Source organism: Pelophylax lessonae (assembly GCF_965119305.1).
Source record: "Pelophylax lessonae genome assembly, chromosome: 13".
NCBI lineage: Eukaryota > Metazoa > Chordata > Amphibia > Anura > Ranidae > Pelophylax > Pelophylax lessonae.
The window spans coordinates 142354588-142379412 of NC_138780.1; the positions used below are offsets into that span (position 1 = coordinate 142354588).

General features: G+C 41.7%; 1 protein-coding gene across 1 annotated transcript in view; it reads left to right on the top strand.

Annotated features, from left to right (window-relative positions):
• Window positions 1-21760, top strand: part of ATG14 (autophagy related 14) — a 73008-nt gene extending 51248 nt beyond the window's left edge. Inside the window, exons 6-10 of the mRNA XM_082242901.1 lie at window positions 1498-1727; window positions 8084-8205; window positions 8907-8993; window positions 13720-13805; window positions 21289-21760. Of these exons, the coding sequence (XP_082099027.1) occupies window positions 1498-1727; window positions 8084-8205; window positions 8907-8993; window positions 13720-13805; window positions 21289-21595 (832 nt within the window). The 3' untranslated portion in view covers window positions 21596-21760. The remainder of the gene's footprint in view (window positions 1-1497; window positions 1728-8083; window positions 8206-8906; window positions 8994-13719; window positions 13806-21288) is intronic.
• Window positions 21761-24825: the final 3065 nt, after the last annotated feature.

The window sequence follows — 24825 nt, forward strand, 5'->3', positions numbered from 1 at the left end:
GAGAGAACTGTTGCAAAAATTAAAGGGGGGAAAAAAGAGTCCATGTTAGAGGGGAGCTTTCATCCCAACCCCCCCCCCCCCCCCCCACACCACCACCACCAGCTGTCAAATAGTTGGTACCAAGGATGATTCAAGGGAAATGTTTGCCAAATGTAGTATTAGTCCTGTGAATCACAGGATATAGTTTGACTCTTTACACTCCCATGTAAATATCTTCCAATCTGCATACAACAGGATTGACACCTAGGTGCATTCATTGAAGCCCAACATTAAGAATTGTTTGCTGTTTATTTTAGATAGTTTTTTCTGTTATAATACTGTATAGCCTGCTTGAAGTTTTGCCTTTACTTCTCCTTTTATTATATTTCATTTAAGGGGAGTTCTAGATGGCATTATCACTACTTATATCCATAGAAATCTGGATAAGTACACACAAGTGCTCAGTGGAATGATGGGTATAGAGACAGCAGTTTTGGTTAGCGTGAGAACTGAAACTGTCTAGAGATAAACGAGCTCTAGTTGCCCTAGGAATCCCTGAACTGGTGTGTGCAAGGTGTATATTGATCATTGTCTACATAATCCTCACTGATGGAAATGTGATTTACTAAGTGCCGGTTCACACCAGTGCGGCTTCATCGCAGTTTAAATGCGACTTCTTTAAATGGATTCTAAAGTCTTGTTTTTTTTTTTTTGTTTAAAAATAACAAACCTGTTCTACTTACCTGCTCTGTGTCGTTGGTTTTACGCAGAGCAGCCCAGATCCTCCTCTTCTCGGGTCCCTCTATGGCGCGCCTGGCCCCTCCCTCCTGCTGAGTGCCCCCACAGCAAGCAGCTTGCTATGGGGGCACCCGAACTGAGCCACTGCTCTGTGTGTCTATTTAGACATGTAGCCACGGCCCCACCCTCTCTCCTCATTGGCTCACTGACTTTGACAGAAGCAGGAGCCAATGGTGCCCGCTGTTGTCTCAACCATTGAGAAGGAAGAGTCCCGGACAGCCGAGTCTCTCGTGCAACATCGCTGGATCAAGATGGCACTCAGGTAGGTATTAGGGGGACTGAGGTGGGCTGCTGTTAACAGAAGGTTTTTTTTATCTTAATGCTTAGGATGCATTAAGATAAAAAAAAAAACCTTCTGCCTTTAGAACCACTTTAACAAACGTCAATGCAAGTCGTGTTGAAGTCGCCTCAAAGTAGTGCCTGAACATTTTTCCAAGTCGAAGCAACTGATTTAGAAGGGTTTCATTGCCATTAATTGGGTGCCACTTTTCATACGGCTTTGTCATGGCAGTGGGAACTAGGGCTTAGTGGCTTGTAGGAAAGAGCAACGAAGATGTGCAAGGTGCACTTCTGTATAGCAGTCCTCTGATTTTACATTTAATCTATCCAGGTGAAATAATTTTATAAATGATTGGTTTCAAGGGTTGCCATGGTTTGTAAATTGCTCTTTGTAGAATTTTCCATATATAGCACAGTAACTTTGCCAATCTCTATTCTTAGGGATCCTGCAGATGTGTCATTTGAGAATGACAATGCAATGACCTCTAGCACTGTGAGCAAGCTGGCAGAAGCTAGGAGGACCACCTACCTTTCTGGCAGATGGGTGTGTGATGATCACAATGGAGATACCAGCATTAGCATTGCTGGACCTTGGATCACCCTACCCAACAATGGGGATTACTCCGCTTATTACAACTGGGTGGAGGAGAAGAGGAGTGCGCAGGGACCTGGTAATTATATGCTGCCCTTTACTCTGTTGCATGATTTTTCAGGTCTATATGATAGGCTTAGATGGTGTGTTTCTAGTAGAATGAGTGCATCTAGGTATAGAATGTGACCTAACCCCTGCTCTAAACAATTTTATAATAAATTCAATTTCTTAGAACATTCTGATCCATCCATGTTGTGTTTTGTTGTCCCCAGAAAAGAATTAGAGGGGAAATCTTTCAATGGGGATACTAGTTCTGGTGACCTGGGAGTCCCCAAGGAATTCCATTTTCTCTTTCGTTCATCGACGGACACAGTGCTCCATAAATTTTAACTACTGGGTTTTATTGCCTCCTCCAGGAGTAGGACCAGGCAGAACAAAAAACACCTGGCTACGCCCATGGGCTGTCCTCAGCTTGGTATATAAACCCCCCCTCTCTGCTCTAGGTAATCAGTTTTAATCTGTCTAGTCAAGAGTAAAGCCTCGTACACACGCACCGATTGTTGGCCGACCGATCGGCCGTCTTTTGTCCAGTGTTGTTGTGTTGGTTGAAATGTGCTCTAGACTGCACACAAATTTTTTCGGCCAACAACAACCAACTGCAGAAGTGATGTCATGTTCTGGTCTACTTTTCGTGTGTTTTTTCTTCTCTGAGCATGCCCAGTCTTGCTCATCACATTTTTGTCTGCCGAAATCTGTACTGACTGAAGAACAATCGGCCGTTCTGGTGACGGCCAACAAAAATTTTATAGCATGCACACCAGATTTTCGACCGAAAAGTCAGTCGGTTGTCGGAAGCATCATACTAACAAGCCGACAATCGGCCGATCGGACGTTGGCCGAAAATTCACGGCCAACAATCGTTGCGTGTGTACGAGGCTTAAGGACCTAGTCTCCCAGCTGGGAGATCCCTGGTCTTAGCAATTTTTTTCTCCTTCCTTACATCTTCTTTTTTGTTTTTTCTCTCAGGAGATCTACAGTCAACTGCCGGGCTGGGGGAGGGGCTGGATAATCTAGATCCAATGGTGCCCCCAGCCCAGCCAGCAAATGCGTGCAGATCACAGCTATGCGCAAGGTTGACTGCGACTTAGGGGTGGTCCTTCCTCTGGACAAACTTCAGGAAACCACAGGCCGTGATTCACCGGCTGCTGTCACACAGATCGTTCTCTCTCCCATTTTGCATACAGGTTCTGAGTCTGGTGGTATCCAGCTTCAAGACAGTCCTGTTTGCACAGTCCTACATGCAGCTTCTTTAGCAGGTTTGGCTCCACAGGAGGATACTAAGGTTCGTGGCGAGATCACGGGTTCCTCTAGCAGACGCCGCAGGCGTCCAAGGGCCATGGTAAGGCCAGTATCATCCTTGGCTCAGGCTTCTTCTGCAATTCCTGCAAGGAATCAAGGGTGAGGATCTTCCAATCTGTCTGGTGGCCATAAATGTCCCTTGGGGGCTTCCTCTCAGAGAAGACCAGTTGTCGCAAGGGCTGATCTACCATCCTGCTTCAGAGTCGCTGGTTTTAATGTCTTGGTTATTGAAAGCCAGGTACTGAGGGATAGAGGTCTGTCTGGATCAGTGATCCCTACTATGCTGAAGGCGAGAAAGTCGTCTTTCAGCAAGATATACCATCGTACGTGGAAAGCGCTGATTTCTTGGTATGAGTGGATTGGCGCTCATCTTCGATCCTTTTCTGTGCCTTCAAAAGGCAGTTGATCAGAAGTTGGCCTTGAGTACCATCAAGGGCCAGGTGTCTGCCCTGGCAATTTTCTTTCAGTGACCCCTAGCCACGCGCTCTTTAGTTCGTACCGACATTCAGGGGGTTCGACGCATGGCTCCACCTGTACGTTCTCTTTTGCCGCCATGGGATTTACATTTTAGTAATTTCGGTTCTCCAGAAACCTCCATTTGAGAATATTCTGGAGATTCCCTTGCCAACGCTATCCCAGGAGGCGACCCTCTTGGTGGCTATTACCTCGGCCCGCAGGGTATCAGAATTGGCGGCATTATACTGTCGCAGTCCCACTTTAGTGGTCCATAGGGATAAAGTGGTTCTTCGTCCTTGTCCATCATTCCTGCCCAAAGTTTTCTCTGACTTCCATTTGAATGAGGGCATTGTGTTGCCTTCCTTGTGTCCCAAGCTGGCTCATCCCAGGGACTTTGCTTTGCATACCTTGGATTTGGTTTGTGCGATTCCGGTGTATCTGGCAGCTACTGAGTCCTTTTCGGAGGTCAGACTTTTTGTGGTTTACGGACGGACCAAGGAAAGGGCTGGCTGCTTCGGCTACCATCTCCAGATGGATCAGGCAGACGATGACTCTGGCCTATTCTATTAAAGGTCAGGTTCCACCTTTCCCTGTCACGGTGCATTCTACTCGGGCGCTGAGTGCTTTTTGGGCCTTCCGTCATCAGGCACAAATATCACAAGTTTGCAAGGTAGCCACATGGTCGTCGGTGCATACCTTCACAAAATTCTATGAGATAGATACTTTGGCATCTGCAGATGCTTCTTTTGGCCGCAAAGTTTTGCAGGCTGCTGTTTCTAGAAGGGCTGTTTTTTTTTTTTTTTTTTTAACTTTTATTTTTGAGATGGGGCTCCTGTGTCCTGGTTAAGGGCTGTTATGTTTAGCCTTGGGTTATTATTTTCCCCGCCCCTCATTTTTCCTTTTGGCACTGCTTTTGGAAGTCCCAGTAGCTATAATTTACGGAGCGCTGTGTCCATCGATGAACGAAAGAGAAAATGTGATTTTTGTGCTTACCATAAAATCTATTTCTCTGAATTTGATAGACACAGCACCCACCCCTGTATGGAGTTCTGATATTTCTAATACTGCTTGCTACTAAACTGATTACCTAGAGCAGAGAGAGGGGTTATATACCAAGCTGAGGATGACCCATGGGCGTAGCCAGGTGTTTTTTGTTCTGCCTAGTTCTACTCCTGGAGGAGGCGATATAACCCACTAGTTATGATTTATGGAGTGCTGTGTCCGTCGATGAACTCAGAGAAATGGATTTTATGTTAAGTACAAAAATCCAATTTGCAGGGACAAGAAGTGAAGAGAATTCTCTGCAATGGGACACCAAAAACGAAAAAAACCTGACAGGAGCTACAGGGAGTGCAGAATTATTAGGCAAATGAGTATTTTTGAGGATTAATTTTATTATTGAAAAACAACCATGTTCTCAATGAACCCAAAAAACTCATTAGTATCAAAGCTGACTATTTTTGGAAGTAGTCTTTAGTTTGTTTTTAGTTTTAGCTATTTTAGAGGGATATCTGTGTGTGCAGGTAACTATTACTGTGCATAATTATTAGGCAACTTAACAAAAATCAAATATACAGTATACCCATTTCAATTATTTATTTTTACCAGTGAAACCAATATAACATCTCAACATTCACAAATATACATTTCTGACATTCAAAAACAAAACAAAAACAAATCAGTGACCAATATAGCCACCTTTCTTTGCAAGGACACTCAAAAGCCTGCCATCCATGGATTCTGTCAGTGTTTTGATCTGTTCACCATCAACATTGCATGCAGCAGCAACCACAGCCTCCCAGACACTGTTCAGAGAGGTGTACTGTTTTCCCTCCTTGTAAATCTCACATTTGACGATGGACCACTGGTTCTCAATGGGGTTCAGATCAGGTGAACAAGGAGGCCATGTCATTAGCTTTTCTTCTTTTATACCCTTTCTTGCCAGCCACGCTGTGGAGTACTTGGACGCGTGTGATGGAGCATTGTCCTGCATGAAAATCATGCTTTTCTTGAAGGATGCAGACTTCTTCCTGTACCACTGCTTGAAGAAGGTGTCTTCCAGAAACTGGCAGTAGGACTGGGAGTTGAGCTTGACTCCATCCTCAACCCGAAAAGGCCCCACAAGCTCATCTTTGATACCAGCCCAAACCAGTACTCCACCTCCACCTTGCTGGCGTCTGAGTCGGACTGGAGCTCTCTGCCCTTTACCAATCCAGCCACGGGCCCATCCATCTGGCCCATCAAGCCTCACTCTCATTTCATCAGTCCATAAAACCTTTGAAAAATCAGTCTTGAGATATTTCTTGGCCCAGTCTTGACGTTTTTAGCTTGTGTGTCTTGTTCAGTGGTGGTCGTATTTCAGCCTTTCTTACCTTGGCCATGTCTCTGAGTATTGCACACCTTGTGCTTTTGGGCACTCCAGTGATGTTGCAGCTCTGAAATATGGCCAAACTGGTGGCAAGTGGCATCTTGGCAGCTGCACGCTTGACTTTTCTCAGTTCAAGGGCTGTTATTTTGCGCCTTGGTTTTTCCACACGCTTCTTGCGACCCTGTTGATTATTTTGAATGAAATGCTTGATTGTTCGATGATTACGCTTCAGAAGCTTTGCAATTTTAAGAGTGCTGCATCCCTCTGCAAGATATCTCACTATTTTTGACTTTTCTGAGCCTGTCAAGTCCTTCTTTTGACCCATTTTGCCCAAGGAAAGGAAGTTGCCTAATAATTTTGCACATCTGATATAGGGTGTTGATGTCATTAGACCACACCCCTTCTCATTACAGAGATGCACATCACCTAATATGCTTAATTGGTAGTAGGCTTTCGAGCCTATACAGCTTGGAGTAAGACAACATGCATAAAGAGGATGATGTGGTCAAAATACTCATTTGCCTAATAATTCTGCACTCCCTGTATAACCCTCACTTGCTCTATTTAAAATGGGGGTGGAGTTTTGGCTATAGTTCTACTTTAACATTGTTTCAAAATGTGTATCTCCATATCTCCTGCAGGTCCTTGCAGGCATCATAGATCACATCCTTTAATGGGTTTCTGTTGTTCTAGAAAACTTAGCTTTGTGTACCAACATGGAAGGGTACCCCCAACTCCTAAAGCCATTTTATTCTTTCCATATCAAAGTAATTAGAAAAACAGCATTGTATTGTACTTAGAGTGACAATTTTGTATTTACAGTCCATAAAAGGATTCACCTTTTTAAATAAATGCACATTTTTTTGCAGGTAAAATTATGTACATTTTACTATTTATACAATGTTTAATTTTTTTCTTTTTAGCCTGTAAAGCATTGCACCCACGATTAGCAGATTGCGGGTGCAGTGTCAGGCTTCTGCAGACCGTCTGTGTAGCTGTCTGTCTTTATCTCAGATAGGGCAAGCAGTTACTGAATGACAGGAAGATCCGTGAGCTACCAGACCATTAGTTCATGAAGTACAACAAGCAGTCGGCTGTCAATAAAGACGTAGTTGTAGTTCTTTAATTCATTCACAGAACTGTGTGAATGACACGGCTGTGTCACAGGGTGGGAGGGGAGGGTTCGGGGGGAGAAGAGGCAGATGCTGAACATGTTACGTGTTGCACCTTAAACTAATGCTGGCCATACACTATACAAAAAATCGTTCCACCTCCTTTTCGAAAAACGAACACTCGGCTGTGAGAGCAAACGATATTGCCATTATGTAATGACTGATAAATCGCTCAATGGACATAAATGAATCAGTTTTTTTGTTTGTTTTTTCACATTTAGTGTAAACAGTTTGGACGAGAAACACATTAACCTTTTCAGTGCTACCCACTGATTGGCTTTGGCATTTTCTGTACATGGCTACCCTGCTAGCTAAACCTCTGTTGTTAGTGGCATCCTTCATCTTGTCAATGGCCCAGGAGCTTGGACTGAAAATATGGACCTTGATGTCTTATGGTATATGCACTGCTCCTTCCTACAGGCCTTGCATTTCTTTTCTACACATCTTTTGCACCAACAAAATATTATGTACAGAACAGGGTCATTTGACAAGAAGGCTGCCTTCCTGCCTAGCATATCTGAGCAGGAAGGTAGGCCCTGGCCATACGTGGTCTCCTTATATTCAGTTAGTATATGTTTACTGATTAATGCACTACACTAGTGCATATACTATACGGAAAATTGTTCCAACTCATTTTCGAAAAACGAACACTCGGCCGTGAGAGCAGATGATAGTGCCATCATGTAATGACCAATAAATTGTTCAATGGACATAAATGAATCAGTTTTTTTTTTTTTTACATATACCTAGTGCAAACAGTTTGGACGAGAAACACATTACCTTTCAATTTATTGTTCGTTCGGCAGAAAATTTCCAAACCTGTCCATTTTTTTTATTTTTTATTTTTGGCTTAAAAATGCCACAACCGATTACCAATTTGTGTCGCAAAACAAACGAATTGTCCAAATTACTGAATTTCCGCTGATTTTCATATAGTATATGTATATGGGCCACCATTAGTTTAGCATCCGTGCAATTTGTTCTGGGTGGAATAAGCAGTTACTAATTGATCTTGCTTGTTTGCAGTTCTTGTGCTGTATATAGAAGATGACTGTGTTGGGTTTTTATTTTTTCCCTCAGAAATGGAACACAATAATCCTGCATACACAATCAGTGCTGCCTTATGCTATGCAACCCAGCTGGTCAACACTCTGTCACACATCTTAAACGTCAACCTTCCCAGAAAGCTGTATAATAGGCAAGTATGATTTGCACTTCACAATGTGGATCCTCTCAGAGTTATAAGGCCACATGCAATAATGTCCATATGAAGTCTTCATAATCTCCTTAAAAATGTTGTCTGCAGCCTTGCTATCAGAGATGTTTCCTGGTACCCGGGTTAGCATTTGGAGGATCTAGACATGCAGATAAACGGTAGCCATTTACAGAAACAGATGGCTAACTCTACCTGCTAAGCATCAGTGCCAACTGCCCTGTCCTTCCTCTTTTTTAGCCCATTGACTAAATTTTTCCCAGAATGCAAAGCGATCTGTGGTTGTAAAAGGTAGTTCCTGACATTTATCTGCCGTCCTCCATTCACAGATCACTTTGCAAACTGGGAAAGAAAACAACGAGATCTGTGAATGGGCGAGAAATGATAAAGGGGAGGGAAAGCAAGGCCAATGCTTTACAACTGCTGATCTTAACCCCTGCAGTGCTGGGGATGTCTGCAATCCTAAAATGGCCCCTGCACTAAAAGTAAATGGGATGATATTTATTTAATCTACCTTTTTTTGTCTTCTATTTTTCTGATTTACTTCAAAATGTAGTTTAGTAATGTTTAAACACAAAATTTCCTGTAATCGTTTTGTTTGCTATTTATTATTCTAGCCCTCGGAGTTGACTCATATGTAGTTTTTCTCCAATCGACTGATTACATCATATGTGTTCAATTTTTAGTGAGTTTTGTGGAGAAAATTTGAGCAGGTGGAAGTTTAACCGGGCAGTGAACAAACTGAATTCTAACATCTTATATCTGTGTTTTTCTCAGGTATGTATCAGTGTTATAACCTTTTAGCTGTCAGACAACCTTTATGTATCATTGTGACCTCCTTTTGCATAAGTATCACGCTCGATGAGCCCCCTTACAAACAACCAGCTCCCTTTTGGCATGTTTTTTAAAGTAGATGTAAGCCCTAGCTGAATGACATTGTTTTTTTTTTTTAAACTACTGCATATCCTACATAATTGCAATTTTCAGTAAGTCGACTTTTGTTGGAATTTAAGAATTGCCCTCTGGGTGATCAATAGTACATTGTAGGGATTTTAACAAACTTTTTGTGCTGAAGAAATAACTGTTTGTGTCCATGTGGAAAGTGAATCTGTATGGGAGTGGTTTTATAAATCTCAATCAGCTGCTGCACCTGCAGGGCGAGGAGTGGCATCCCTTTTGGATGTGATTTCCCTTTGAGAATGTTTCACCAAAAATGACATTTTTACTGCAGGGGATGTTTAAAATCTGATTTGTATCTTAGTGCAGACTTCTGGGAAAATCATTAAGCCAATCACACAAGCAGAAAATTGCATTTCTAGAGAACTTCTGTATACCGTCTGTGTACAGAACGCCTCCAGAGTGCCATCTTGCATTTTACAGAAAATTACAGCTCTGCAGATTGAAAAAGAAATGTTATTTTTAGTAACATTCAATTACATATAGGACTGCATACACAATTGTATGCACTATATATATTTTTTTAATTTGCTAATTTTTTCCCATGAAGGTGGAGTTACCCTTTATAGCAATAGTAAAAAGTAAAACAAAAAAAACCCTAAAAGACAATGGCATTGAATACTAGCACATAATTAAATACTTACCTTCGAACGAAGCCCACCAACGGCGCACTATCACGGCTGACAGGGCTTCCATCTTCACCCAGTCTTCCTTCCGGGTTCGAGTGCTCCAGGCTCCTAATTGGCTCAGCCGTGATGACGTCACTCTCTCACACAGGCTGCATGCAGTGTGAAAATCTCCTAAACCGTGTAAGTTTAGGAGCTATTCACTGCACCTTCAGGTAAGCCTTCTTTTAGGCTTGCCTGTAGGTACAAGTTAAAAACTAAGACTTTACTACCACTTTTTAAATAACATTTCTGCTCTTACCAGTTTTTCATGATTTTTTGCATCCGTGCTTATGATCTCATGCAGCCCCTTTGTGTCTACATGTACACAGTGATGGCTACATTGCATTTCTAGGAGCACATTTCCTGATGGCTTCTGAACCATGGCCCATGCCTGCACAAGTGTGTTGAAATGGCCACTTGTGGTGTCAATCACAAGCCCATGTGACATCATGTCCTATATGCCATGAGGCCTGTCAATAGACAGAATAGGTAAACATACTGAAAATGCTGCATACTACGTCATGCGGACTGCACTGTAAAATGACTGGCATGATAAGCTAAAATGAACTGCAATATAGTCATACTTTGCATAGGAAGAAAAATGTTGCGAATGAGTAGTTTATATGGTTGTTTTTCTGTGTAAAAGGGTGTGAATTTTTTGCTTGCGACAAAGAGCCTATTAATAGTCACTTTAAGCCCTGTACACAAGTGTTGACTGGAGCACTGCCATGCATTCATAATGCTTGCCAAGGGCTTCCTGAACCTGGCTTTTAGTACAAGCAGCAAGGCTGTAGGGTTTCTCCCTTCCCATAGGATAGATAATGCCAAGAATACTGGAAGACCTCCCTTTCCTATAAACCAGTAACGGCTTCTTCTTTACCACAATTCGACACACACACACACACAAACTAAAACAAGCTCCAAAACATTAAAGAGTAACTCCACTTTTGTTAAGAATAAAAAGTCCCCTCTGGGTGATCAGTGTAAATTGCAGGGATTTTAACCACTTCTGGACCAGAAGGATTTGTCCCCTTAATGACCAGGCCATTTTTTTCGATTCGGCACTGTTACTTTAACAGACAATTGCATAGTTGTGCAATGCTGTACCTAAATTAAAATTGATGTCCTTTTTTCCCCACAAATAGAGCTTCCTTTTGGTGGTATTTGGTCACCTGTGCGATTTTTTTCTTTTTTTTTTTTTTATTAATTGCACTATAAACAAAAGAGCAACCATTCTAAAAAACATTTTTTTTTTTCACTTTCTGCTATATAACATTCCCAAAAAAAAATTTTAAATCAAAATTTTTCATCCTTTTAGGCCAATTTGTATTCTGCTACATATTTTTGGTAGAAAAATCCCAATAAGTGTATTTTGATTGGTTTGCGCAAATCACGTCTACAAACTAGGGGAAAGATTTATTTATTTTTTATTTTATTTTTTTTATTTTACTAGTAATGGTGGCGATCTGCGTTTTTTAGGGGGACTGCTACATTGCGGCAGACAGATCGGACCCCTAACTGACATTTTTGACACTTTTGGGGGTACCAGTGACATTACAGTAATCGGTGCTAAAATTATGCACTGGTACTGTAATATTGACACTGGCAGGGAAGGGGTTAACCCAAGGGTGATCAAAGGGTTAGGTGTGAGCCTAGGGTAGTGTTTTGTGATTGTATGGGGAGTGACTTTTGGAATCGACAGAGACCTGTGATCCTTAATAGGAGGCGCACAGGCGCTCTGTGTTCATTCCAGAGAGAACAACTTCTCTCTAAATAGGGAGCGATCGTGGGTGCCCGGTGGCAATCGCGGCCGATGGCCCCGTGGATCGGCTTCTCCACTGCCTAATGGGGGCGGGCGGGCGGGCACCCGCGAACCGCCGTACAGGTACGGCTGTTTGTGCAGCGGAGCCAGCCTTCTGCAGTTTATCTGTGGTCGGCAAGTTAAACTTTGTGGCAGAGTCCTGCCTGTTTCTACTCTGAAGAAAAAGCTGGTTGTTGCCTGCAGGGCCAATCTGTATGGGAGTGACTTTTTTACGATTAATTAGCTGATGCACTTGCAGTGTTCTAATAAGGTAAATACAGGGTATGAACCTCTTCTTCAGATGTGCTTAACCCTTTGGGAGTTTCTCACCAAGAATGAGATTTTTGTTGCAGAGGATTCTGAAAATCTGACTTGTATCTTAGTGCAGACCCCTGGAAAAATCAGTGAGCCAATCACACAAGCAGGAATGATGCGAGAGAACATGCACTGCACTGAGAAATTGAGACCTGTTCATAGACAGTGCAATGAATCCTTTCTCAATGGGGAAATGCATGTGAGGTTTGAGGAGGCGGGCAGGCAAGCAAGCTCAGTCACTACAAGGAAGTGCCAGAATGTTGCTCCTTAAAGGGATTATTAAGGCAGAAGATTTTTATTATCTTAATGCAATCTTTGCATCAAGATAAAAAAACCTGTGTGCTAAAGCCCCCCTAATACCTGAGCCCCATCTCTATCCAGCAATGTTGTAGGAGTTTCTAAGCTGCCCACCTCATTGGCTGAGACCGCAGCACAGCACGACTAACTCCCGCTCCTGTTAATCAAAATCTTTTAGCCAATCAGGAGAGATGGGGGGTGGAGCCGGATCGCGGCTCCATGTCTGAATGGACACAGAGAGCTGTGACTCTGCTCGGGTGCCCCCATAGCAAGCTGCTTGCTGTGGGGGCGCTCAACAGGAGGGAGGGGCTAGGAGAGCCAAGAAGGGACCCGAGAAGAGAAGGATCCGAGCCACTCTTTGCCAAACCAACTACACAGAGCAGGTAAGTATAACATATTTGTTATTTAAAAAATAAATAAAGAGACTTTACGATCACTTTAAGCCCCCATTCACACTGGGGCGACGCTACTTCGCACTGCGACCTCCGAGGTCGCGGTGCGAGCAGCGCGCCGCTACCTCGGAGCGGCCGCCACGGACTTCGTAACATTGAAGTCTATGGCGGTCACCTCCTGGTCGCCCCAAAGAAGCTCCGGACCCTTTTTCTGAGTCGGAGCGACTTGTGTCGCTCCTATCAGAACGGGTCCGCAGCTTCTCTATGGGAGGCGACCTGTGAGGCGACCAGGTCGCCTCACAGGTCGCCCCAGTGTGAACGGGGGCTAAGAATGAGTTGGCATTCAGCAGTAGCAGATGTGAGTGGGTGATGCCAGAGAACTGCTGTAGGTATGGGCAGGTCCTATGTACCAACATTTAAAAGAAAATGAGCTGCTCACAGATACAAAGTGATAGACGCCATAAAGGGACTGTAGAGGGTTTTTTTAGATTTACATATCTTTCACAGGATGCAGAGTGGGTTATAAAGATGAACACTCCCCCTACCCTCATATGGGCTGTAGAGTGGGTCATGGAAGAGGAAACTTCCCCTTTCCCTCTTAGTGAGTGGTAGAGGACGACGCTCTCTCCTTTCTCTAACCTCCCAGAGAGTGTTTCATCTGGCTTAGTCAGTCACACACAGGCCACTAACAAGCAAGCAGGAGATGCTGAAATTTGCCAGAATGGTTAGCTCTTTAATTGTCTCAGAGGCACTTTTGTCACAAACACTTGTTTAGGAAAGATTTTTTTGATGTTTTAAAATGTATAAAACCTTTTTTTTAAAAGTTTTAAAAAATTGAGCAAAGTTGACCAAAAAAAGTAGTTTGATTAAAATGTATTCAAAATGTTTCTCCTACCTCTCCCAGTTATATTCACAGCCAGCCTTTTAGCCCAGTACTTGTATATCAGGGGAATTTCCTGGGCAGATATGACTATATTATGGACTGTGTCGGGATATCATTTAAAACTTTCACTACTGTTTGTGTGTAATATGTTTTACCATTGTTCACTGATTTGACTCTTATCTCTCCGTAGCATGTGGACTTGGACCTCCTGCACCCACTACATACACTCAGGAACCTCATGTACTTGGTCAGTCCAGATAGTGAAAACCTGGGAAGGTGAGATTAAAGGGTTTTCTTTTTCTGTTCCTCATTTTGAAAATTGTTGCTCTCGTGGTAGATGTGTTTTATACAGTGAGTCCACGGTAGAAACAAACTAATTTTAAGGTTTTAGTAGCCCAATTTTTCATTAATATGGCAAAAAGCAAATCAACAGTCCAACATAAGGTTTCCCACACAGGTGATCTTCTCCACCTTTAGCAGAATATGAACACTGGAAAATGCAGAGCCACCTGGCTCATAAGCTCTCTCTGTTTCAACTGCAGTACCTACTACCAGTCTCTGACTGTGTTGTCCAGTTCTCCTGGAATACTTGGCTCTCTAGCCCAGTGTTTCTCAACTTTTTTTCAGCCAAGGCACCCTTTACAGTTCTATACAATCTGGAGGCACCCCATTCTAAAATTAAAAAAAACTAAATTAATAGTTTTACATAATGCAGCAACACGCATATGCATAAGATACTCAACATTAGCAGTGATTTATTCTTCAAAAGCAAACACCTTTGCACACTGGTACTGACTAGTATTCCAAGGTTTCTCTTCTCTCTGTTTCTCTCCCTCACTGAGCTAATGTGACCTCAGTGCTGATGGAGAGGGGCAGGGGAGGAACCTGGTTGTTAGGACACTGGCGGCTAGAAGGTTGTAATGGTACGCAGTTAAACCTGTGGCTTTATGTAATAAATAGGGATGGCTTGATCCACCTGCTGACTTGTATACAATTTTTGGGCAGTTTCTAGGCTTTTTACCAAGCATCCCTGATGCCACCTGAAGGCATCCCGGTTGAAAAAGGCTGTTCCCGGTTGAAAAAGGCTGCGCCCTGCTGCACGGCCCACCACCTGGCTTTTGGATTAGGCATCTCCTGACACTCCAGAGGGAGCCTACCTGACTCCTGGAACAGAGATCCTTTTGTCTCTTGGCTTATGGCTGGGTACTCTGACCCCTTGATGAGCACTTCCGACTCCCCCACTGGGAGCTTTCTCCAAATTTGGAGCCGTGAGCTACCCTCAGACCTGAGTATATAATTGACCTTGCACACCTGTGTACTCAGCCAGGTTGCAGGTGTCTAGCAACACTATAATAGTCAGGAATGCCTCATTAACCCTAAATGTGAATCCTGTGTCACATTTTCCTACATTCTCACAGTGACAGAGCTTCTTACTGTCAAAAAGAAAAATATATATATACTGTATTACCAAAAGTATTGGGCCTTGATACGTACACACAAGCTTTAATGGCATCCCAGTCTTAGTCTGTAGGGTTCAGTATTGAGTTAGCCCATCCTTTGCAGTTATACCAGCTTCAACTCTTCTGGGAAGGCTGTCCACAAGGTTTAGGAGTGTGTCTATGGGAATGTTTGACCATTCTTCCAGAAGTGCATTTGTGAGGTCAGGCACTGATGTTCGAGTGAGACTGCGAGCCAGGTCTTCTCTCCAATTCACCCCAAAGGTGTTCTATCCTTGTAGTTACAGGTAAATGGAGCATCTGACCAACCCTGGATGCAGACTGTGTGCACTTCTGCAGAGTCTCTAACAGAAGCTAATCGGCCAGGGTTATATGCGGCCGTAGCACAGTGCTGCTGCATTTAGCTGCCTCTAAACAAAAACTGATGAATTAGATAGAGCAGAGACTGCGAGACAGGCCTTCTCGTCCAACATCAGTGCCTGACCTCACAAACGTGCTTCTGGAAGAATGTTCAGACATTCCCATGGACACACTCCTAAACTCTGTGGACAGCCTTCGAAGAAGAGTTGAAGCTGTTATAGCTACAAAGGGTGGGCCAACTCAATATTGAACTCTACGGACTAAGACTTGGAAACCATTAAGATTCATGTGCATGTGAAGGCAGGTGTCCCAATACTTTTGGTAATATAGTGGACATTTTATAGATGGGCAACCCCTATGCTCATATTGATTAGTGTTTTTTCAAATTAATAGCTACTGCAGTAGGGAACAGACACAAAAAGATAAACTGTGCATCTTTCAGAAAATGGGTTCTGTTTTATTTGACTGAATTGAAAGCTTTTATACACATGATTACGTAGGTATCACATTAATATTACAATTGTACTTTTATGGTAAGGGGCATAACATAGGCAGGCTAATTCTAATCAGGACTCGAAAGAATGCAAACATGTAATGAAAAAATTTAGTGCCGTGTGCACAATGAGTAATATGCAGTGTGCAATACATACAAAATAGAATACAATAATATACAGGATGTAAAAAATTACCTCTACAATCTCCCCTCTTTTGATCAATATTCACTAACCATACCTGCTATCTACCTTTCAACCTGGAACCTCCACACGCTTAGGTGGAGGTATTCCTGGCCAAAGAGGCAAACTCCATTGTGGAGAATATAATATCAAAGAGCAGGTTTTTTCTTACAAAATACTTTTTTCATTGTTAAAAAAATTGATAAAAAATATTTACAGAGTAATTGGCTGTACACTTCTGTGGCCAGAATGGCCTTCTGGCTTAATTGTGAACATGCTGACTTATTAGCATAGGTAAACACAGACAATTCTACATAAAATGGAAGACGTATAGAAGAAAATATGACTTCAACATGACTGAACTACTTTTCAAATCACATTATATATATATATATATATATATATATATATATATATATATATTCCTTACAATTAAAGCATTTGTAAAAATAGTACCCCAAACTGTGATTCCAAAAGGTAAACAAACAAAACATAAAGATACATTCATGTAGTCATTTTTGCAGTGTCTGGTGTGGTTCCAGGTGACTTTTCCTTCAAGTTTTGTAAACTGTACGTGAAATAGACGCGGTATTGTGTCTCCACACATTTCCTTATATATAAATCTCTCATAACAATCCACAAGTCACCTGGCTTTAGTTTGAGATCCTTCCAAACTTTTAGGATCTGGAATTGTGGAGAAAACAAATAAGTGAGTTTGTCAAAATCTTAAAAGATCAGCAACATTGTCTAGGGGATCTGAGTGGAGGCCTTCAGCTGCTGAGACAAATATATGCAAGTGAGCAACAAACTTCCTAACCAAATCTCATAGGGAGAGAGTCCAATATCCCCTTACAGGCTTAATAAAAAAAATATATGAAGACATTCAGGCAATAGAGGTCTGGTTTCTACTCTACTTTTTCCACTACGTTGTAGATGGTAAGAGGTGTAAAATAAAACCTCAATACTTTTTGTAAGGACTCTCCCATAAAAATAGCTCCTCTGTTACTGTCTCTAGCTTCTGGGACTCTACACTTCTAAACTGATTCTGCAAAAACTTTAACTAAACTTTTACTGTGGCCTTTGCAATAGCATTTGCCACTAACCAAACTTCTGGCCATCCAGAAGACGTGTCCATACAGATAAATTGCATACTCATAAGATCCTGACTTAGGCATCTGGATATAACTTTTTCTAATCTCTGGAAGGAATGTTCAGATTTTGGTAACACCTTTGATAACCGGTAAAACAAGAAACGGTCATTATAAAAACTGTGGTGAACCCTGGCACTATTCCACACTCCTTTACTAAGATAGCTGTAACTGCCTTTGACTTATGACACGGTCCATGTGTCAAGCTGGAGGGAAAAGTGTGGCTGGCAGACATAAATGATCACTTTTTTCCAAAGTCCTGTTTCATAACAAGTTGCCCCATGTAGACCACATTTTCTTCCCTTTCGGGTGTCCTTAAAGTTTAAAATATTATTCCTAGCTCTACTGGGCCAGAACTAGGGTGGAATCTGAGTTTCACAGACCCAGAAGGTGTCCGGGACTGTAATACAGCATCCTTAGTCGCCTGGTCTGCATCCATGTGAGTTTTAATGTTAGTATGGCTACCTCAGCAAGAAGCTGGAAGGCTGAAGACAGCCAACCAATTAACTTAGCATGTTTGATTGATTTTACCTGCCAAAGTAAAAGCAAACTTCTGGCCCATCAAATGCAACCAAAGGCTCTCTAAATTTCTACTATCTACATGAATGTATACTCTTTTGATAGCTCACAGGCATTGCTAAAGCTTGTTGAACTTTGGAAGAAGGATCCAATGACTGAATACAGAGCGTCCTTTTGGGTGATAATTGCATACTCAGTATGGGTATTGCCATCCTCGGTGTAAAACCGGGATCAAATCTACAAAAAAATCAAATATCTTGGTCTTCAGGGAGTGTGTCCTGCACTGGGATCACAGCAGCTGATTCCTACTTCATTAGTTTAACATGTGTACTTTTTCTTTGTCTCCAGCCTCCTCCGATACAGGCAATGAGGTGGCTGGATTTAAATGTACGCACTTTTCATTGTAAGATTTGTACATAAACAACAATACAAATTCATATTTTGTAAACCTTTCATTAAACAAATATTTAGTTTTGACTGTTTGCAATATTTGTTGCACAAAATGTGGGACCATTAAAAGCTAAATAATTGATCAAAATAATGTCTCTAACTTTGACCAGTAGCACCTTGCTACTTCTACTCTGTTTTAGCTGGGTGAACCCTTCATTATTGGGTCCAGCTTGCATGAGATATATTACAATGGCTTGTTTTTTCTATCATGCTGTTTGTGTAATAACTCCAGTTTCAGGTTTCAAAAATACAACCTTTTCCGGGCAATAATATATTGTATAACTTAATAAATTAGAACAATACCATGCAGTAGTTTACCACTGCGCTTAGAAGGAAAAGGAACACATAATTTTACAATACACACGTTCTGCTTTGGAATTGAAAATAGATAAAAAGTGTATGAAAGAACAGAATTCAAAAAGTATAAAACCACTTGGCTGCAGGTGGCAACTATCCTAACAGGGTGTTTGGACTTCATGTGATTGGTCTGGTATATTTTAAATGTTATCTATTACTCTCACATCATGGATATAAAGTTGTAACCCCATATTACAAGTTTTCCCAATAACCTGTATTTTATTTCCAACTAAAAGGTTGTCTAAATCAGTTCAAATAGATTTATACCATTATTAAATTATCACATCAGAAATGTATACTCTAGTGATAATCTCAATATCACACCCTAATTCCAATATATACCCACAGATATATCTCCTTATGTTTTACCTAATTTCCCTCTTTATTTTTTTTAATGCACTGTTTCCACTAACAAAGGATATTTTAATGTGTTCTATACTTTGTGTACTTTTCTCAATTTAATCTTCATTTTACGATCCTGTTTGGGAAACATTCAAAATAACTGTGATCACATTGTTTATCATGAGATTAATTAATCCCGCACATATTGTTGTATGTGTAGTCATATCATGGGTGAACTTGCCAGATATCACTATGTCCCATCCCAGTACATTCTTTTTATGAGAAAGAGAAAAGGGAGAGGGTCTTATCTGCACATAGGTAACATGACACGCACAAGATGTAGAACTAAGAGTTCCAGCATTCACACACATACACATTTATCTCTCTAAAATCGCTTACATTTTTCCCATTTGTACACAACACATGCATATCATTATCTCACTTTCTTTTAACTTTGTTCTTTGCTTAAGTTAGTTTTACCTCCCTAAAATCTGCTTTTCTTATTTTGTTCTGTTATTCCTTTCATCCTGTGTACTGTAATCCTGTACTTAACTTACTCTAGCTCCTATGATCAGACGGACAGCAATAATGCTCATCCCATGTTCCCTCTCTGACCACATATAAAGTATTTTGTTTTGAGCCAGGGCCAAAAATGATGTTGTTCCTATACAGTTTGACTCATTTGTCTGATTTGGCTTTTTCCCACGTATTGGAATACAGGAATTGTAGTGCCTGACCCTAAATTCATCACACAACTCAACGTCAAAATTTCCCTTTATGTCTAATGTTGATTTGTCTGTCACCCTTCATCCATACTGCTCACATAAATAACTGTTCCTCTAGCTGTTTAATCTGCATAATTCTTAGTCCCTGTGGAATTTTTCATAACCCTGTTACCCATTGTGGATCCCTGTCCACTTTAACGTTTTATCTAGGGCTCAGTATAAGCAGACCCGCACCTTCGGTTTATATATTTTCTATTGCTCTTCTTGTGCTGGGCATTTTTTAGCGTCTCTTGCCTTTCATTCCCTTACTTAATATAATGCCCATAAGGACTGGCCAGTCTTTTTCTCCTCTAAATGTGCCTATACGCTCTTGCCTCTAAACTTCTATTACAGCAGATGTGTGCTTCATATAACCTGTTAAAAGAACTATTCTTGCCTTTCTTATCGATAACACTCTGATGGGCAGCAGACTGACGGCATAACATATAACCACCAATCCATACATTTCTATTCAGGGGAGTAAAATGGGTACCCTTTGTTCCAAAAATGTCTTACCGATCAAGGAAGTCTGATAAACCAAATGTAAGAAAAAGACTTACCTCAGCCGGCTGATTATCAGAAATTCCCAGATCGTCTCAAGCTCCTCGTTTTGGATTCTCAGGGTCACCTGTGAATTCCTTCCTTGGCAAGACTCGCCATCTGTTCTGGACATTTTATAGATAGGCAACTCCTAGCTTCCTATTGATTAATGGTTCCAAATTAATAACTACTGCAGGAGGAAACAGACACAAAAAAATACACTCCGCATCTTTCCCAAAATAACTTCTGTTTTGTTTGACACAATTGAAGGCTTTTATACACGCGATTACATAGGTACCACATTATTATTACAATTGTACTTTTATGGTAACAAGGGGCGTAACATAGGCAGGCTAATTCTAATCAGGACTCAAAAGAATGCAAACATGTAATGTAATGAAAACATTAGTGCAGTGTGCAATACATACAAAATAAAATTCAATAATCTACATGATGTACACACTTCCTTTACTGTGTGTGTGTGTGTGTATATATATATATATATAAAGAGAGAGATGCCGTTTTAGATTGACTCGGTACTCCCTTTTTCAAGGTGATCTGCACTTGCTGCTAAAGAGAGGAACCAGCCAAGGGTTTATCCAGTAAGGCGGTGTCAAATTCGAATAGGTTGTTAGGATTACCACCCTTTGCAGGTCTCTATTACTGTTTATTCAATAAGCCTGGAAGTACCTACATTTCCTCTGCAGGCAGTTCTGGAAAACTAGCAGACCAGTTGACTCATTTCCATGGCAGTGTAACTGACCATTACTTAACGTAAGGGATTGCTGCAGGGGACTAAACCAAATCACCACCATGAATACAATGGACACTGCAGCAACTACTGATATTGTCAGATTATTACATGCACAAAAAGATGTGCATAGTGCCATGTTTGTTCTGGACACGAATCGCTCAGCTCTGGGAATAAACCAATCTATTTTGATTCTGTCTAAAGTTGTATGTCTATGTTGCATTATTTTAGAAAACAGCCTAAAAGTTCACCTTCTTGAGGGAAACATGTAGGCTGCCATTGCTAACCTCCTAAAAATGTTAGTTGCCTGGCTGTATATAGACCCCACTGGCTTCCTGGAACTAGTAGCAGGTCTTATGTAATTACATCTATTTTTTGCTTTTTCTCTGTTCATTAGGTCCGGGCCATTTGAAATTAGCGCAGATCTGGAAGACTCTATGGAATTTGTAGATCCAAGCGGAGCCGGTGAAAGTGATGAGAGCGGAGATGACCACATAAGTGATGAGGAGACAGATCTGGGTACGGACTGGGAGAACCTGCCAAGCCCCAAATTCTGTGATATCCCCTCCCAGCCACTTGAGATGTTGGACAGTCAGAGTACTATGATGTCTCAACCTATAGCCAGCAGTAGCGCAGGAGGTATGATCTCCTCTGCTGCTGCTTCAGTCACCTCATGGTTCAAGGCATACACTGGTCATCGTTAACAAGAGGTGGATGGAAGTCCAGAAGGCTTTAACTTTTAACTTTTTACCTTGGCAAGTTAAGGTTTGACATGTACGGAGAACGAATCTCTGCAACTGTGTTTCCTAGCTGTTTTATTTCCTTTTAATAGGAGGAGAAGTTTGCGAAACTTTGATCACTCAAATAATTGTGAGGAAATCAATATTGGAGTCTGCGCCTTTTAAGAAGAAATGGTTTCTTTTATTCGAGAATAAGTCAAAATTCTGTAACATTTCCCAAGAAAGCAATCTTCCAAATATTGAAACATTTTTTAAAATTTTGCACTAAAAAAAAAAAAAGCTGTTCAGCCAGTTACTTCGTTGTATAGTTCTGTTATGATTTGGACTTAATACATTGGGATTACTCTAGTTTTTGTCTTCGGAATTTTGCATTTGAAATTTATGTTTGGGTAAAAAATGTATGCACGGCTCACCTACCTACAGAGAAAGTTATGTCACACTGTGATTTAATCACTGTCCTATGATCAACTATATTAGGCTGAGCAGGGACAGCCTGCCGTGCTCTTCACTGGCATTATTGTCAAAAAGCCAGCTGTATATACCAAAACTCTGCTTGGAACAGAATATTAGAAAGCTTGAGAATAACATGAAACATACAGTTGGAAGAAAGTCTGTGAACCTCAAGAAATTATTTTGTATGAATGGCTTAAGGAATGTGATTTTGTTTCTCTAATTCAATTATTTAAATTGCCTTATTTAAAGTACAAATTTTACATCCAGTCAAAATTTTACTTTGTTTTATATGGCGTTGAAGGATTCCTGTTGAGCTTTTACTGTTTGTGGCCCTATTGGAGAGCTTCCCCTCAATTATTGTCACAATGACCGTTTCACCAGGCAGGAAGTGGGGTCAAATTTTAAGTTTTTTTTTTTTTTTTAAGTAGGGAACGCAAAAAACCCTTATGTTTTCATTGCTTTAAATGTTGGCAAGTATAAAAGATGTAAATCAAATGTGCAGCGCTAATCAAATAATAATGAAGTTAAATCATGATATGCATAAGTCCAAATAGATAAATGTAGAAATAAATGACAGTCCCAAGGTAGTAAATTAAATCTTCATCCACTCTTCATCAGATAGCTCTTCATTAATAGCAATACCAGAGTGATCCGCCACCTTATAGTTCATAAAATACGCAAATGCACTCAAAGAAAAGAGTTAAAATTTGCTTGTGTATCCGTTTGGCCCCCATATGGGATAATGTTCCTCGTCTTTCACCTAGTAATACTCGGCCATAAGGTAATGAGGGAGCCAAAAGAGCCACATAGTGTGAAGGTACGACTACATTTTTTTTAAAAAATACACCAAATTACTCACAATATTAAAATGTATAGGCGCTTAACAGACGAAAGCCGGTCCTGGGACTCCGACAGGTTGCTTCCTGGAACTGAAGTGCTGATGACGTCCCAAACGTTAAATCTGCCCAGGAAGCGGCTGTCTGAGTCCCAGGACCAGCTTTTGTTTGTTAAGCGCTTATACAGTTTGACATTGTGAGTAATTTGGTGAAGTTTAAATTAACTTTTAGTTGTGGTTTCAGGGCTGGTTCACACTATAGCAATGTTAGACGATGCATGTGATTTGCACTGCTCTGCAAATGACATGCGATGTCTGTGCGATGCAAATTCAGCCATATAAATTGTATGGCTGAATTTGCATCGCAGCTGGACCAAAATCGTGCAGGACCCTTTTTTTGGTCCACCCCAGAATCCGATTCCATGGTAGTTCACACCTATGCAATTTGATTCCTGTTCGAATTGACAGTTTGAGCTGCGATGTGCAAACTAATCTGGGGGTGTCGTTAACTGTGTATTGACACTCCCAGCAGTTCACATATAGCAGTGTGAACTGCCTGTTCGGTGGGTGCGATCCAGGAACCCGCAGTGGATTTGCAGGATTCCCGCATCGCACCAGTGTAAACCGGCACTTACTCTATGTGGCTCTTTTGGTTCTCTCATTGCCTGATGGCCGAGTATTAGTAGGTGAAAGATGAGGTTTCCACGAGTGCCCAATTGGACCTAGAGGAGGTGTGCATTCTCCCAGGTGGGGACCATACAGATGCACAAGTGAATTTTGACTCTCTTCTCTGGTAAAAGGAGTCCATTCGATCTGGTAGGTGTGTTTTATTAAATATAAGGTGGGGGATCACTGTAGTGTTGCTATTTATGAAGCGCTATCTGATGAATATTTCATTTATAACCTTGGGCCTGTCACTTGTTTCTGCCATTTTCGATATGGACTTCTGTAAAAAAATGTTTGCTTAGGGATGTACTAATGATTTGTTTCCTGTACATTTTATATCCATGTGCCTGCTGCTTCACTTACTTTCTCTGAGTGCAGTTTCTCCTTTAGACTTGGAAGTATAAAATTTCCATTTAAAACTTGTACTACCACTAACATATGTCATACATTGGCAGCAGAGGGGGGTTTCTCTATCGCTCATTGACAGACGTAGTCTTCTTGATTCTCAAGAGCTGGGTTATGTTGTCTCCGCAGGAGTAGGACTAGGCAGAAAGACAAAACGTTCTGGCTCCACCTTAGGGGCAGTCCCTGAGGGTATATCCTCCCTCTCTCTGCTACAGGGAATCAGTTTTTTTCTGTCTAGTCAGGAGTAAGGACCTAAGTTCCTTGCTGGGATCTTTTTGGTCCTGGCAAGATTTTTTCTTTAGAGAAAATATTTTTTAGGTAGTTTTTCTCCAGTGTTTTTTTCCTGTGAGATCTTCAAGCAAAAACGCCGGACTGGGCGACACTAGTGGTCACCCCAGCCGGCCTACGAGCGCGCGCAGACCATTGCATTGCGCTTGGTCGGCCGCGACACATTCAGGTAAGTATGCGGGGCCGGGCGACGGGCTGGATGTTGAGATCCAGTGGTCACCCCGGTTTCTGCCTACGAGCGCGTGCAGACCAGAGCTCCGCGCTGGGTCGGCCGCGACGGAGTCCCAGTGGAGAGACTGACCTTGCGAGTTAAAAGTCTCGCTTGGACGCCAGGAACCAGAGAGTCGAGGCGTCCGGAGTGGTCCACAACCCCCCACCCCGGTGGAGAGGGTATTGTGAAGAGAGGGTGCCTGTCGGTTCGGTATGGTGAGTAAACGTTCCCTTTTTTCTTTCCTCGTTATGAGGCAGTATGAATTATGGGCCCCTCCATACATGGTCAGTATATATCTGACACTAAAAAGTCCCCCTTGTAAATACAGTATGTGTT